Below are 17496 nucleotides of genomic sequence, written 5' to 3'. Positions count from 1 at the left end.
AGCCAGTGGTCACTCCATCCGCATCCAAGCCGGTGTCAACCCCATCTACTTCAGAGTCCCTACTGATGAAGAAACCAGTGTCCAAGCATCAAGAGAAGGAGGAAGAATAGCCGGAACTGCCGGCAAAGAAGAAGGTGAAGATGACCCGACCCGGAATCCCACCCCAGTCTGGCTCTCGAGGGGGCCAGACCCAGAAATGAATTGCCCCCCATAACCAAGTAACTTTTATTTTCAGTATTAGTTTTATTTTTATTTATTTTAATGTCTTTGTTATTGTCTGTGTTTCTGTTGGAAATTGCTATATATGTCTACCTTATCCCGCTTAGCCCAATGCTTGGCCTAAGTGTGAGAAGTTTGTGTTTTCTGTTTTAATGATGTCTTCTCCCACTTAGCCCGATGCTCGGTCTAAGTGTGAGAAGTTTATTTGGATATATTGTTTGTTGTATGTTGGATTGACTGCCCTATTCCCCCCCTTTACGACGATGGCTTGGGGACAAGCTTGAGTGAAGTGGGAGGGGGAGGGGAGTCAATGCTTGTATGTGTTTAGAATGTTAAGAGTCGTTAAGTCTAGGTTTTGTTTGTGTTGCATGAGCTGGTGAATATAATAGGGCATGATCTCCTTAGTGAGAACAATTGAAGACAAGATGTATTTCAACTTTGAAGCCTTTTCCTTTAATAAGCCGAGGTCAGTCTGGATGAAGTAAGAACGATAGAAGATGCCTTAGCTGACTTAGTTGTGAAGCCCCACTATAAGAGCGAGTTATAAGCCTAAAATAATTTTGAGCTAACACATGTGAAATGGGGCTGCCACTGAATGCTTAGGGAGAAGAGTGCTGAAGGAGAAAAAATAGGGGTAAATTGGGTTATGAAGGTATAAGCTGGACGAAGTCCAGGTAAAGGAGGTACAAGCTGGACGAAGTACAGAAAGAAAGAAAAAAAATAAAAACATGGAGGTATAAGCTGGACGAAGCCCAGAAAAAAAAGGAGGTATAAGCTGGACGATGTCCAGGGAAAATATGTCTAAGGGCGGGGAGCAATAGTAACCTGACCCAGGAACAAAAGGGGGAACGAAGTGTAAAAAGGAGAAAACTCTCATAACCCGACGCTTCAGTGGTGTGGCAATAACTTACGAAAGATTCGGTCCTAACATCCCTGTGAGGAATGAGTGATCGAGTGAATCCAACAATTGGGAAAGTAATAGGCTATCTTGACGAATCGACAAATTGATTAGGTGTAAGAAGGGAAGGGGACAATTTGGAGAAGTGCAGCCTGTTGGATTGACCTTAATCTGTGGGGACGGTTGCCTAAAAGTTGAAGTTAGTTCATGCATATGTATTTTTCTGTAAGTGTTTTGTCATTTTGTGTGTCAGTTTGTGTCTTGGTCTAGGAGTCTGTGTTAAGTTAGAGTCTAGAGAGTCGGTCAGGGGATAACCATGCGTTGAAATTCGCCTTATTTCTTTTTCTTGTCTTTATACTTGAGGACAAGTATGGTTTAAGTGTGAGCAGTTTGATAAGGCAAATTTCATGCATTGGTTATATGATGAAAAGTCACCATTTACTGGGTCCAACACATTGTTTAAGCCAGGTGTGTGAAGGAAATTCGCCAGGTTCAGGAAGAACTGAAGGAAGTGGACTAGCGAAGGAAGAAGGCGAAAAATGAGCAGAATCGAGGAAGAAAATGGCTAGACGAGGGGAGTCCCAAGCTGAGGGCAAAGAAGACAATTCACACAAAAAAAAGGCCTCTGCTAGACCCACTTTCACGCCTCTATAAAGAGGAGCATGCAACACACATGATATGGACGATAGCTCTCAGCTCACACACATACACACACTTGGGAAATGGGAATTCTGGGGTAGAATAAAGGTCTAATCTTCGGGAAAATCTATGCAACACCGTCCTCAAGGAGGGCGAAGGTACAATCATTTACCTTCCAGCGTTTATGTTTTGATTTCTGTCGAACTTCGCCGTTTCGAAGTCCATTTGTTCGTTTTGCTACTTGCTGTTTATCTATGAATTTTATTTCATGTTATGATGGTGTTCATTCTATGTTGATTTATGGTGATTCTAATAAACCTCCTATAAATAATTCTGTTTTGCAGTGCAACCTAAATCGTCAAAATGTCACTCAATCCTCTTTCTGCAATTCTTAAAGAAAACAAACTCGAGGGCCAAAATTACATAGAATGGAAACAAAATTTGGACATCGTTCTCACGGCTGATGAGTACAAGTCTGTGCTCACTACTCCTCGGCCCCCAGTGCCGGCGGCTAACGCCGCGCAGGCAGCGCGAGATGCCCATAGACGGTGGCACAAGGCGAATGAGATGGCTAAGTGTTATATGTTGGCCTCCATGTCAACAGTGCTTAGACATCAGCATGCCGCCATGGCAACTGCCACCGAGATTATGGAAAATCTCACGAATCTCTTTGGTACTCAGAATCGAACGGCTAAGTCTCAAGCCTTTCGAAGTATCATGTGCAAGTCTATGAAGGAAGGCTCGTCTGTGAGGGACCATGTCCTCGAGATGATGAGCCACCTCAATCAAATTGAGGTTTTGGGAGGCGTCATTGATGCCGAGTCCCAAGTTACTATTATCCTTCAGAGTCTGGCCCCTAGCTTCCAACAGTTCAAGCTCAACTTTGAGATGAACAAAAGGAATTACACCTTGGCTGAGTTGTTGACTGAACTTCAGTCGGCGGAAGATCTCATGAACCAAGCTAAGGCTGCGATGGTTAGTTCATCACATCGTTCCTCTGGCCCTAGGCCTGGCGCAGGAAAGAAGAAAGTGACAAACCAGGTTGCACCTAAAGATGCTAAGGGAAAGAAAAGGAGGAGGTCGGGAAAGAAGCAAACCGGAAAGTGTTTCAAGTGTGGAGAGAAGGGGCATTGGAAGCCAGATTGCCCTAAAAGGAGCAAGGCTACAGGTATGCACCAAGCTTTAGTTGTTGAGTCATGTTTGGCTTCGACTTCTTCTCATACTTGGGTTATTGACACTGGAGCTACTGATCATATTTGTTTTGATCCTGACTTAATGCAGGTGACAAGACGGCTATATGATGGAGAGATCGAAGTTCAGCTGGGCGACGCTACTAAAGTGGCGGCCGTTGCAGTGGGAGACGTTTATTTGCATTTTAGTAGTGATAGATTTTTGATTATGAAGAATGTTTTGTTGATACCTTCTTTTAGAAGAAATTTAATTTCAGTTTCTAAATTGGTTTTTGATGGATATTCGATTTCTTTTAATGACAGTTGTGTTATTAAGAAAGATGGTTCTTATATCTGTCGTGGTATCATGGAAAACAATCTGTACACAATCGTATCTACACAATATAATGATCGCAAATTAGAACTCAATAATGCATCGAAAATTTCAAAGAAAAGAAAAGAACCTTCAAGTTCAATGAACGAAACGTTCTTATGGCACCTTAGACTTGGTCATGCCAACCAAAGGAGGATTCAAACACTTGTGGATCAAGACCTTCTTAAAGGGCTAGATACTGAATCATTTTCCACGTGCGAATCCTGTTTGGAAGGCAAGATGACCAAGAGACCTTTTAGAGTGAAAGGAAATAGGGCCAAGGAATCACTAGAACTCGTTCATACTGATGTGTGTGGACCAATGTCAACCGAGGCAAGAGGCGGCTTTCGCTATTTCATCACTTTTATTGATGATTACTCGAAAGTTGGATATGTTTATTTGATGCGCTTTAAGTCTGAAGCTTTTGACAAGTTCAAGGAGTTTAAGGCTTATGCTGAGACGCATCATGGAAAACGTATCAAGAGCCTGCGATCTGATCGTGGAGGCGAATACCTCAGTGCCGAGTTTTTGGACTACTTATCAGTAGAGGGAATTGAATCCCAAACGACTGCGCCGGGCACACCTCAGCAGAATGGCGTAGCTGAAAGAAGGAATAGGACCTTGTTAAATATGGTCCGATCGATGATGAGTTATGCACGACTGCCTATTTCGTTTTGGGGACATGCCTTGCTTTCCGCGAGTCATATTTTAGACAATTTACCGTCAAAATCTGTTCCTGCTACTCCATATGAGTTGTGGACCGGGCGTAAGCCTAATCTAGAACATCTCAAGATATGGGGGTGTCCAGCTCATGTTTTGGAAAAGGATCCAACTAAGCTGGGCTCAAGGACAGAGGTATGTTTGTTTATAGGGTACCCCAAAGGTTCGAAAGCTTATGAATTCTATAGTCTCCGAGACAAGAAAGTCATTGTGAGTACTCACGCGACATTCTTAGAGGAAGACTTTGTTATGAATCATAAACCCAGCAGTGAGGTAGCTCTTGATGAGCTCACTTCAGTCACAAGTTCCATTAACCAAGAACAAGTACCATTAGTACAACCAATTCCCGAACCTTCAACTTCTACACCTAACATTGTAGTGCCGCGCCGCAGTGGGAGGGTCTCTCATGAGCCCGAAAGGTACATTGGTTTGGGAGAATCTATGGATCACTCCTCGGACAGTAGTGTACCAGATCCCTGGAATTATGCAGAGGCGAAGGCGGATATCGATCATTGCGAATGGGTGAAAGCAATGGATTCAGAACTACAATCTATGATAGACAAAGACGTCTATGATTTGTCCGTCCTACCCGAAGGCTGTAATGCCATTGGGAGCAAATGGATATACAAACGTAAACGTGGACCCGATGGACGAGTTAAAGTCTTCAAGGCTAGCCTAGTGGCTAAGGGGTATACCCAAAAGGAAGGTGTCGATTACGACGAGACCTTCTCCCCAGTGGCCATGCTCAAATCGATCCGGATACTATTGTCTATTGCAGCTTACATGGATTGGGATGTATGGCAGATGGACGTTAAGACTGCGTTCTTGAACGGCAGTCTTGAGGAGACCATCTACATGGAACAACCCGAGGGTTATGCCGTCAAGGGCAAAGAGCACATGGTTTGGAAGCTTAAGAAAGCCATTTATGGCCTCAAGCAAGCATCTAGATCATGGAATCAGTGCTTCGATCAAACTGTTAATAAGTTTGGATTCGAGAAATGCCCTAACGAGAGCTGCGTGTACAAGAAGGTAGAAAAAGGGAATGTGGTGTTCTTAGTTTTATATGTAGATGACATTCTTCTAATTGGAAACAATAAAAAGATGTTGTCATCAGTACGAACTTGGTTGTCGAACCAGTTCGAGATGAAGGATATGGGAGACGCGGGACACATTCTAGGCATCAAAGTCCTTAGGGATCGTGAGAAAAGAATGTTGTGCTTATCCCAAAAACCCTACATCGACACTGTACTTACTCGCTTTAGCATGCAAGATGCCAAGAAAGTTTCTTATCTTTTAGACATGGCATCCATTTATCTCAAGAGATGTGTCCTACGACAACATCTGAGATAGCAGAGATGAGAAAGATACCATATGTCTCGGCTGTTGGTAGTCTCATGTATGCTATGCTTTGTACAAGACCCGATATTTGCTTTGTTGTTGGCATGGTAGCAAGATATCAATCAAATCCTGGCCAAGGACATTGGACTGCAGTAAAGAACATACTCAAGTACCTTAAACGGACTAAGGACTATGTTCTAGTTTACAAAGCAGGCGAGCTATGCCCTTTGGGATATACTGATTCAGACTTTCAAGCTGATCAGGACTCGAGGAAATCTACTTCTGGCTATGTGTTTACCTTAGGAGGTGGAGCCGTGATATGAAAGAGTGTAAAGCAGAAATGCATTGCAGACTCTACCATGGAAGCCGAATATGTGGCCGCTTCGGAGGCTGCAAAGGAGGCTGTATGGCTCAAGAACTTTCTTATGGACTAAGGTGTGGTTACGAATCTGCCCAAGAGCATCACCATTTATTGTGACAATTCTGGTGCTGTGGCTAATTCGAAGGAACCAAGAGCTCACAAAGCGAGCAAAAACATTGAGAGGAAGTATCATATCATCAGAGATATAGTGCAGAGAGGAGACATACAAGTGGTCAAGATTGCGTCAGAGAACAACCTGGCAGATCCCTTCACTAAGGCATTGGCGGTCAAACCGTTCGAACGCCATGTAGAAGGAATGGGAGTTCGACTCGCTCGAGACCTCAACTCGCTTTCAGTATAAGTGGGAGAATTAGACGTAGTGCACAATTTTTTTGTATACTCGAAAGCTGTTTTGAGTATAAGTGGGAGATTGTTAGAGTTTGTATACTAGAAATCACCTTTCGAGTGATTGAATACTGTTAAAACTCTTATTTTATTTTCCAAATGAATAAACAGATTATTTTTGTCATAATGTTGTTATATTTTACATTTAATGGATGTTAATTGCATATTTAAATGTATAAGTAATTTAACAAAGTCTAAGTCTTTGTTTTAGTAGACCGGTTGTGGGCGTCGTCCACTTTAAGGTAACACGGTCAGTTCTAAACAAAGAAAAAAAAGAATTTCACAACCTAGATAGGCTTAGACTACCTATCGTGAAAGGTTGCAATGTCAGTCCGATTATTTCTAAGCCTTACTGAAATAAGATGACGTTGGTGTGGTATAGCACTGAATGGATCTAACAGCGAGACAGTCTTTATGCTATCTACTGAAAGACGAGGTCTCGTAAATTATTTCTCAATCAATATATGTTAGCATTGAGCATACGGTATTGATTATGCACTACTTTGACTTACCAAATGGTGCGGGTTTTTCGCAACCCAATAAGCCTGGTATATTGGGTAGTGGTGATTAGCATCTAGCGGTGCTAGGATTGCTATTATGTTGAATCGTGCGCGCGGTGAGTCTCGTTTGATAACATCCTCAAGAGAAGCTTGAAATAAGGTTTTATTATTCGGAACCTAGCTAGTTGGAGTTTAATTACTCTATGAATAATAAATAAGATTTTCTTGCTGAGTCCTCTATTGGAATAAATAAGATATTAATTAATTAAGTCCATAGCAGACAATAATTAATTAATGCATGTTTCTATCTTAAGTGCGGGAAATAAATATAAAGTATTGGAAACCCGAAGTACTTGTACTTTCGGATTTGGATGGGGAGTGCAGTATTACTTCTGTAGTGGCTGCTCGTAATATTCCAATTTTAAGCTTATATTAAATTGGGTTGTAATTAGTAAAAAGCTAATTGGAGGAGCCCATATCCAAAGCCTTCCATAGATCCCTGTCTGGGCCCAATATGTGACTTATTATAAATAGGAGAATAAAGGAGACAGAAAATATACTTGTTTTTCTCTCAAAATTTTCGGCCCTCTCTATTCCTAGTAGAGGTCGAATTTTTCTCCTCCGTGGGAAAGGATTTCTGTCTTCTCTATTTAAGTCCTAGTGCGCTGGTGAGATCAGCCCACCCTGATATCAGTTCACAGTCCGGGAACCAGTCAGAAGATCCGTGGTTTTGTACTAAAGATCTTCACGAGGAGAAGGCGCTAGCTATCTTCGATTCTTTGGAGAATCATCAAGGTATAATGGCTAAACCCTAGAACAGCATGTTTTAGATTTCATTTAATTTAAAGCATGTGATTATTTGAGTTACGAGCATGATACGTGAGATGATTACGCGAATAGAATTTGTCTAAATAATCTGCTAAATAGATCTGATTATTATGTAATTGATTTATGCATGCACTTCCGCTGCCAACCCCTTCATGCCCCCTCTTCCAGTCGGATGTGGTGCATGCAAAGGTTTGGGCTGATTCCAACCAGGTCGGAGATCGTCCACCCTATGGCCTTCTTGTTCCTCCGGATTACTTCCAATAGATCATTCTCCTGTTCCGCTGTCAAGTGGTCGTTGATTATTACTGGGAATGTTTCATCTTCCCCAAGGTAGGCATACTTCAGGGTCTCGGGTAGTTTCTTCAACTCCTTCTTTGGTGTGATGGTAGAGGGGGTTTTCTCCAGACTTTTTGTTGCTATCTCATCCAAGTTTGTTCCCTCGTCTAGATTTTTCACCTGAACAGACCCCGTAGACTCGAATGACAGTGGTTGGTGGCAAAATTCCATGATCGCTTCACTGATCTGTTCATCTGTCAGGTTTCGAGTTAATAGGGTTTCATACCATCCTGCTACCTCATTGTCAACAGCTTGACTCAGCTCCGAATTATGAAACTGTTCCTGCATTAATTCACTCTCAAGATATTCCTGGACCAGGGGGTTAATGATATCGACAGAATGTAAATTCTCAACATCCAATGGTTTTTTCATAGCTTCATCGATGTTAAATGTGTATTTTTCCCCATGATAATCCAGGCATATTGTTCCATCAAACACATCTATTATAGTCTTAGCGGTGCGTAAGAATGGCCTTCCTACAAGCACTCCGCTAGACTCGGCAGATTCATCATCACTCATTTTTATCACATGAAAATCAGCTGGGTACAAGAAATCATGTACTTTTACTATCTCATTCTCCAGCACACCTTCGGGTGAAATGCATGTTCTATCGGCTAACTGAATCACCACTTTCGTATCCACCAGACTCACTCCTATCAACTTCCTATATATCGAAAGTGGTAACACATTTATCGAAGCTCCTAGATCACACATAGCATGCTCAATTTTTATGTCATCCAGAGAAATAGGCAAAGTGAACATACCTGGGTCTGTGCATTTTGATGGAATCCTTCTCTTCTGTATCACAGCTGACACATTTTCTCCAATTACTATTTTCCCGTCGGGCTTGGTTTTTCCTGCTATGAACTCCTTGATGAATTTACTGAATGTAGGCAACTTTAAAGCTTGTAGGAAGGGCAGGTTGATCTCCAGCTTGCCGAAAATCTCCATGAAGTCTTCGGTGTCGTCCTTTTTCTTTTAGGCTTCCCCCCGATGAGGGAATGGCTTCGTACGCTTCAACGTCCCTGCCAGACCTGGGACGGATGACTCACCGACTTCGTTCCTTCCCTCCTCAATCTCCACTTCAGGCTCTGGGTCTAAGAAGAATGGATCGGCCATCCGAGGTAATGGTTTCTCCAAATCCCCTTTTTGAAGACCGTCTTCTACTCTGATATTGCTTACCTCAGTATCCTCTAGGTCAGGGGTCTTGCCCTCGTCAATAGAGGTGTATTCTCATCTTTTCTCATCACCGGACCTTCATAGCCCCGTCCTGACCTTAAAGTTATCTGACTAATATTTGCCCGGTCAGGTGGTTTCACTGAAGCTGATATCCTTCCTTTGTGTCCCCTCATCTCATTCAACGAAGTGGCCAATTGTGACATTTGTTTGGCCAACATATCCATAGCAGACTTATGCTCTTGTTGAGCATCTTGGATCTTGTGTACCACATCATTGTTTGCCTGCATATTGTTTAGCATGTGTTGTTGAGAGCTGACTAGGTCATGTACCATCTCATCCAGATTCCTCGGAGGCTTGTAGTTCGATTGATTTGAACTTGACCCCTGATTGTGGCTCGGTCCGCTCCCCTGATTAGGGCGATAATTACCCTGACCTCCTTGATTGTTGCTGAACTGGTTCCCTAACCCTTGATTTCCTTGGTGCGCATGCTGGATATTCTGATTGTTTCCGGTGGCGTTCCTCCGATGTGGTGGCACATAAGAGCTCCCTTGATTACTCTGGTTCCTGTTGTTCCAATTGGACTGGTCCCCTTGATTGCGATAACTCCAGTTATTCGGCCTTCCTGGTTTTTCCCTGACCAGTTTGAATTATGATGGGGTCCGTCCTGACCACGGCTAGGCCAGTTCTGTTGGGCCTCTGCTGGACCTGGGTACTGTAGCTGGAGCTGTTGGTTTCCGTCTGCCCATCTAAAACAAGGGTTGTCTCTCCATGGTGCCTCCTTGATCTTCCACTGATTCCAACTTGTATTCTGATTATTTTGATTCCAATTCCCTACTGCATTTACCTGGGCTTGGAACTCTCCATCGGGAGGTGGACCGTAATAAAGCTGGAGTTGATTTTCCTGTGAGGTCGGGGAATTCTTTTTCTCAATCGCACTGAGAAGTGCCTTCTCCAACCGATCTATCTTGTCCCCAACTCCTTCTCCTTCTTGTTCCTTGATTGCGTTTGTTGAACCTCTCCTCATGATACGTGGGTGGTCGTACGCCTTCTTTGCGTCGATCAGCCTTTCCAAAATCTCTCGTGCTTCACTTGCCTTGTTCTTTGTAAAATTCTCCCCGCTCAAGGAATTCATTAAGTCCTTCGACTCAGGATTAGCTCCTTCATAGAACAGGTAAAAGGTCTCAGCCTCCATCATCCTGTGATTGGGACAGGCGTCGAGCAGTCCCTTAAATCGAGACCAGTATTGACTCAAGGACTCATCGTAATCATGCTTGCATTCCTGAATCTCCTTCTTCAGGGCATTTGTTTTGTTGGACGGGAAGAAATAATCCAGGAATTCCAGCTTGAAATCCTTCCATGTGTTGATCGAGTCTGGTGGATGCCTCAGTAGCCAAGTATTAGCCCCCCCCCCCCTCCTTTAAGGGCAAACGGGACTGCACGCAAATGGTAGTCCTCCTCAGTAGCCTCGTTGGGTCGCTTTTGGATATTGCACAGCTTACTAAACTCGTTTAGGAATTCGTAAGGACATTCATTCCTTCGTCCAGAGAATGTAAGTAAAACACCCAGCACATTTGTCTTGATATCAATAGACCTCTGGCTCTGGTTCGAGACTATGGCATGGGCGGGCTCACCGTCCAGATGCGCGGTGAGTGAACCTATCTCCGGATCGGGATCCTCCAAGTGTGCCATATCTACGTCTTCCTCTTCCTCGGTTTCGGAGTGCTCTATTTCAGTAGACGACTTCGGGTCCTCCCCTCCCGACGAGTTCCACTCCTTCTCACTTTCTAATTCGAATGGGAATGGATCTACTGTCGTAAACCCTGATCTGGTGGTGATGGTGGATGTCGATTCCTTAACCTGCCACCTGACTTGAGCGTCCTTTGACCCAGACGGGTTACTCCAGTTCCCAAATCGTGAGCCCTTGCTCATAAACTGCCAAGAAAAACAAATAATAGAAATTAAAACTATATACACCAAATCCTCAAACACGTAAACAAACTACGCCATCCATCCCAGGAAACGGCGCCATTTGAAGAGCTGTTTTTTTTTAGAGCTAATAATGGTTAGCGAAAGAGTGTTCTAAAATTAATGAAGAAAACCCTCGGTCCAGGAAATCCGCTAGACACTGGGTCTAGGAACTCAGAGAACCTTGAGCTAGCTGTCGTTGGGCACACAATCACTACCTTAACTCCCTGATGCACTTTTTATTTGCACTATAAATACCTGCAAGTATACCTGCAAGCAAATCACGAAGAGAAAAGTTATAGAGATAAGGGGAATTCCAGGGATGTGCTTTCACTTTTATGGTTATACAAATTCCAAACTACAATACCCTAGCACAGTTAATACTTTGAAAGGACGAGTCACCTAGCTTATGCTCATGCGATACAAACGTTGATTACTAACATTAGGGTTGTCAATCCTAACACGTAACTCCAAAAAGCTCCTAAGACCCTTGAAAAGTCCTCACTCTCAATTAACAGTGCCGTTTTAAAGGAAGCTAACTGTAGTGTCTACTAAGTGGATCTAACTCGCTAGAACTCTATCACAGTTATGAAGCAAGTTGTATTGAATCATACATAATTGTGTCACTCAATTATGAAGCATCATGATTAACTTAGGGAAGAAACAAAGTAAAAACAAAACGGATATTGAATAGAAAACGGAATTGTATAACCAAAGTTGCTACTAACACATCCCTAGAATCCTATGAGTTTAGTTACACATGACTGAATAAACTAAAAACATAGATTGAAGGGAAAACAATCTGAACATAAAACTAAAGCAAATAAAACTCGTAGGTTGAATCCTTGTCGTTCTTGATGTTCTTGAAACCCTTCTCCAACTCCTTGCACAATTGAAGTACTCTAGCTTTTGATCTCTATGAATGTGTTCTTGTTGTGTGTAAAAGACTCTTTTTGATGAAGCTTGAGGTCCTATTTATAGGGGAAGATTATTCCTCATCATAGAAGGAAAAGATCTTCAAAGTTTGGTAAATCTTGGAGCAAATCTAGGGCTGGTCGGATTCGCCGCCTTTCTCCGGCGGGCCGCCGCACCTTGGCCGGCGGTCGCCGCGTTGGAGTCCAGAGACTCTGACCCTTCGGTGGCGGACCGCCACATGTCCTCCGGCGGTCGCCGGGCGAGACTCTTCTCCTAGCGTAAGTTTCCGAAGCGGGCCGCCACATAGCTCTGACCGCCGGGCGCCGACGGTCGGCGTACAACTTCGCGGCGGTCGCTGGTCGCCGTCTGACTCCAGATTTCCAGACTATGCGTTTTTACTCCCCTTTTCGGCTCAAATATGCACATTTCTCACAAAACACGTCAAAATACCAAAATGTATAGAATATGCAAATAATGGACATGTAGAGTGATTTTGATAACAAAAACGGACCAAATAATGGCCTTAAAACAGTGCAAAATCCGGGCGTATCAACTCCCCCAAACTTACATTTTTGTTTGTTCTCGAACAAAACACTAAAGACACAAGAATAGACGCACGGAATGCACAAGGACTAGACGTCATAATTGCCTCAAAAGATGAAAGAATAGATTAAGCATGGATTAACACAATCAAATCAAGCAAGGCTTAATAGTGCACTTTCATTACTAACTCGTGGAACACCTTGAATTCAAGCACTCACATGTAGCAAACTTCCAAAGATGGGAAGTGTTCTTTCTCTCACTCTCAAAGTGTATAAAGGTAAAGTGTAAATCACTCAAATCATGCATCATGCAAAGTTTACCATAGGCTTGCTCAAAGTCTAATCCCTCCTCTACTCAATGTGATTAAGCATCAAAAGTCCGAAAGGTCTTTCTTTTCGGTTGTAACGTAGGCTCTTTGGTAGGTGAGGAATATTTGGCTAAAAAGTGACTCAAATATAAAAATATCCCAAGTAGAGTTAAGATGACTCCACTTTTCTAAAACTTAAGGCACTTCTAACACTTTATTTTTCTCCTTCAATTTACTTTCAATCCTTTGATTTTATTTTCTTTTCACAACCTTTCACACATTTTTTTCTCTTTTTTTTTTTCTAAGATCAAGCACATATTTGGAATTTTTCTCAATTTCACAACTTGTACTTTCTTAATATTAAGCACACTACTTTTTATACTTTCCTCCTTATCTCTCCAATTCCTTAACAAAAGAAGATAACAAAAACTATACTAACCCAAGGAATTGTCCCCCCATTTATTTTGGCTTCCAAAGAAAAGGCTTAAAGGCTCAAAATTGGCTCCAAAGGAAAAATTTGAGAGGGTCGAAAATTTTGGATATAAAAGTAGCTAAGAAAAGACGGCCTAACATCCTCCTAAATCAACTTAAACACTATGTAAACTTAGGCAGACTAGGAGCAAGTTCTAGAAACGTATACATGCATACAGATAAATCACACAAGAAAGAATTTAAGGCTCAAATCTCACAAGGTAAAAGCACGATTCAAGGCGAACAAGCAATTCACTAATTATGCACCTTTTCACCCAACCATCATATCAAAACGTTAAGCCACACTTAAACATAGATGGAATATAATATCATTGGCAACTCGGTCTAATGTGTCCCTAAGCATGTGTGTTTCTAAGTTCTTCATGTTATGTTCATGACATGGATTCAAGAAAACATTTTTAGAACACAAAAATCTCCTACGGGTTTTTGGAAAATTAAAGCAAAAACAAACTAACAACAAAAAGAAAACCCTAAACTCACGGTCCACCACTTCATCCCCCCAAACTTATTTACAACAAAGTGTAAAATAAGTTTGTAGAATCGGTAGGGACGTGAGTATACTACTGAAAACAAAAACGTACCCTGAAAAATTTCATTCAGGTGGCGGACCGCCGCAGAGCTTGCGGCGGTCGCCACGGAGAGGTCAGAACCTGCGAAAATTTTTGCAAAGCACAAAATTAAACCAAAACTAAAAATACTTAAAATTAAAGCAAAAATTGTTGGGTTGCCTCCCAACAAGCGCTCCTTTAGAGTCATTAGCTTGACTTTTACCCCCCTTTTTCACTCCTTGGGTGGCTCTTCGAGACCAACCTCTTCATCTAACACTTTGTCTGCACTGTAATACTTCTTAACACGGTGACCATTTGCTTGAAACAACTGTCCATCCGGGGCTAGTAACTCAACTGTTCCACTATCATAGATTTTCTTGATTATGTATGGACCAGTCCATTTGGACTTCAATTTCCCGGGAAACAAAGATAGTCTCGAGTTATGCAACAAAACCACATCCCCCAAGGTGAGCTCTCTTGGACTGATCATCCTATCATGATAAGCCTTCATTCGCTCCTTGTAGATGGATGAACTATCATAAGCCTCCATTCGAAATTCGTCCATCTCATTAAGAAAAAGACGTCTTTCCTCACCGGCCTTTTGAATATCTTGATTCAACTTCTTGATTGCCCAATACGACCTGTATTCCAACTCAAGAGGCAAGTGGCATGACTTTCCAAACACAAGTTGATAAGGAGACATACCTATGGGACCCTTGTAGGCAGTGCGGTAAGCCCATAACGCATCTTCCAACCGAAGTGCCCAATCTTTTCTGTTCACACTCACCGTCTTTTGAAGAACCGACTTGATCTCTCTGTTTGCTAATTCCGTTTGTCCATTCGCCTGCGGATGGTATGGAGAAGTGACCCTATGCTTGACTCCATATTTGTCCAACACGTTGTCTAACCATCTATTGTTGAAGTGAGATCCTCCATCACTAATGAGGGCACGAGGAGTACCAAACCTGCAAAAAATATTCTTTCTAACAAAAGCAGTAACCACTTTAGAATCGTTAGTTCTGGTTGGAATTGCTTCCACCCATCTAGAAACATATTCTACTGCAAGTAAGATATATTGGTACTCTCCTAATTTTGGGAATGGTCCCATAAAATCTATCCCCCATACATCAAACAATTCCACCTCAATAATGGTATTCATAGGCATCTCCTTCTTCTTAGTGACCCCCCCCGTGCGCTGACATTCATTACATTGAAGAACAAAACTAGCAGAGTCGCGGAATATGGTGGGCCAATAGAAACCGCTTTGCAAAATCTTTATTGCGGTCCTTTGCACACCAAAATGTCCTCCAGTAGGGGATGAATGACACTTCTCAACAATGGCCGCCCAATCCTCTTGAGGTACACACCTCCTAAGTATAGTATCTGCACATCTTTTAAACAAGTAGGGCTCATCCCAAAAATAAAATCGTACATCTCTATAAAATTTCTTCTTCTGATAAGGAGTGAGATCAGGAGGATGTACCTTGGCTGCCAAATAATTGACAATATCAGCGTACCATGGGAAAGTGGCTTGAGTGAAAAACAGATGTTCATCGGGAAAATCCTCGTTGATTTCAAGTGATAAGTCTTCTCCTTCCACCGGATGTTCCAACCGCGACAGATGATCGGCCACAACATTTTCACACACTTTTCTGTCTTATCTCAACATCGAATTCCTGAAGTAACAAAATCCATCGAATGAGCCTGGGTTTTGCTTCTTTCTTTGCGAACAGATGCCTTATAGCTGCATGGTCAGTATAAACAATAGTTTTAGTCCCCACAAGATAAGCTCTAAATTTATCAAAAGAATACACGATAGCGAGCATCTCCCTTTCGGTAGTCGTATAATTAGCTTGAGCAGAATCTAAAGTTCTACTAGCATAATAAATGACTCTAAAAATCTTGTTCCTCTTTTGTCCCAAAGCTGAGCCAACTGCAACATCACTTGCATCACACATAATCTCGAATGGTTGACTCCAATCTGGGGTAATGAGAATGGGAGCGCTCACTAGAGCTTTCTTCAAGGTCTCAAAAGCCTGCAAGCAATCAGAAGTAAAATCAAATTTCACATCTTTCTCAAGCAATTTACAAAGAGGTTTAGAGATTTTTGAAAAATCCTTGATGAATCTCCGGTAGAAGCCAGCATATCTAGCACAAATTAATATTAAAAACAGTAAACAACTAAATGCAAGCAAATCACGGAGAGAAAAGTATAGAGATAAGGGGAATTCCAGGGATGTGCTTTCGCTTTTGTGGTTATACAAATTCCAAACTACAATGCCCTAGCACAATTAATACTTTGAAAGGACGAGTCACCTAGCTTATGCTCATGCGATACAAACGTTGATTACTAACATTAGGGTTGTCAATCCTAACACGTAACTCCAAAAAGCTCCTAAGACCCTTGAAAAGTCCTCACTCTCAATTAACAGTGTCGTTTTAAAGGAAGCTAACTGTAGTGTCTACTAAGTGGATCTAACTCGCTAGAACTCTATCACAGTTATGAAGCAAGTTGTATTGAATCATACATAATTGTGTCACTCAATTATGAAGCATCATGATTAACTTAGGGAAGAAACAAAGTAAAAACAAAACGGATATTAAATAGAAAATGGAATTGTATAACCAAAGTTGCTACTAACACATCCCTAGAATCCTATGAGTTTAGTTACACATGACTGAATAAACTAAAAACATAGATTGAAGGGAAAACAATCTGAACATAAAACTAAAGCAAATAAAACCCGTAGGTTAAATCCTTGTCGTTCTTGATGTTCTTGAAATCCTTCTCCAACTCCTTGCACAATTGAAGTACTCTAGCATTTGATCTCTATTATTGTGTTCTTGTTGTGTGTAAAAAACTCTTTTTGATGAAGCTTGAGGTCCTATTTATAGGGGAAGATTATTCCTCATCATAGAAGGAAAAGATCTTCAAAGTTTGGTAAATCTTGGAGCAAATCTAGGGCTGGTCGGATTCGCCGCCTTTCTTCGGCGGGCCGCCGCACCTTGGCCGGCGGTCGCCGCGTTGGAGTCCAGAGACTCTGACCCTTCGGTGGCGGACCGCCACATGTCCTCCGGCGGTCGCCGGACGAGACTCTTCTCCTAGCGTAAATTTCCGAGGCGGGCCGCCACATAGCTCTGACCGCCGGGCGCCGGCGGTCGCCGTACAACTTCGCGGCGGTCGCTGGTCGCCGTCTGACTCCAGATTTCCAGACTATGCATTTTTACTCCCCTTTTCGGCTCAAATATGCACATTTCTCACAAAACACGTCAAAATACCAAAATGTATAGAATATGCAAATAATGGACATGTAGAGTGATTTTGATAACAAAAACGGACCAAATAATGGCCTTAAAACAGTGCAAAATCCGGGCGTATCAGTAGGGATATTCGCCTCTCGTCACAGCGATTCGTCGCAAAGTTAGCGGTCAACCAGTCCATTCCTAAGATTACGTCGACATCTCTCATTGCCATAACTCGCAGATCGTGAGCAAATAACCTAGGTTCTCCTAGTACGATTCCTACGTTCGAGCAAGTTCGGGAAAATCCTATAACACGACATTCGATTTCCTAGCAGCTCGATATAAGCAGTTCGTAAATGCGAAATACTTCTCGTCTCGTTCTATTGGTCATGCCTGCACTTCTTGTTGGTGTATCATTTCAGCGCGTGTCTGTCTGTAGAACTTATTTCCCACGTGTATCTTAAAAGATTTAAGCTTTCGCCTTCCCTTGCCGTGTCGCATCAACAACTCAGAGTATG

General features: G+C 42.3%; 1 protein-coding gene across 1 annotated transcript; it reads right to left on the bottom strand.

Annotated features, from left to right (window-relative positions):
* Positions 1 to 1020: 1020 nt before the first annotated feature.
* Positions 1021 to 8737, bottom strand: LOC148931578 (uncharacterized). The gene is made up of 3 exons (XM_089064835.1): positions 8267 to 8737; positions 7658 to 8068; positions 1021 to 1044 (listed from the first exon to the last, which is right to left on the bottom strand). The coding sequence occupies exons 1-3, from the start codon at positions 8735 to 8737 to the stop codon at positions 1021 to 1023; spliced, it is 906 nt and encodes a 301-aa protein (XP_088920961.1).
* Positions 8738 to 17496: the final 8759 nt, after the last annotated feature.

The sequence above is a fragment of the Salvia hispanica genome, chromosome 2 (assembly GCF_029641045.1).
Source record: "Salvia hispanica isolate PSC_SH4W2 chromosome 2, Shi_PSC_v1, whole genome shotgun sequence".
Lineage (NCBI taxonomy): Eukaryota > Viridiplantae > Streptophyta > Magnoliopsida > Lamiales > Lamiaceae > Salvia > Salvia hispanica.
The sequence above is the reverse complement of the archived record's forward strand: the minus strand, read 5'-3'. Positions and strand labels throughout refer to the sequence as shown.

Bases quoted from the DNA above. Each gene is read 5' to 3' on its own strand.
- LOC148931578 (XM_089064835.1), bottom strand. From the start codon at position 8,737: ATGGAGATTTTCGGCAAGCTGGAGATCAACCTGCCCTTCCTACAAGCT. The intron at 8,069-8,266 runs GTAGGAAGGCCA...GAATTAATGCAG, and splicing joins CCGAGTCTAGCGGAGTGCTT to GAACAGTTTCATAATTCGGA. The intron at 1,045-7,657 runs GTTGGAATCAGC...TTCCTGGGTCAG, and splicing joins GGTGGACGATCTCCGACCTG to GTTACTATTGCTCCCCGCCC.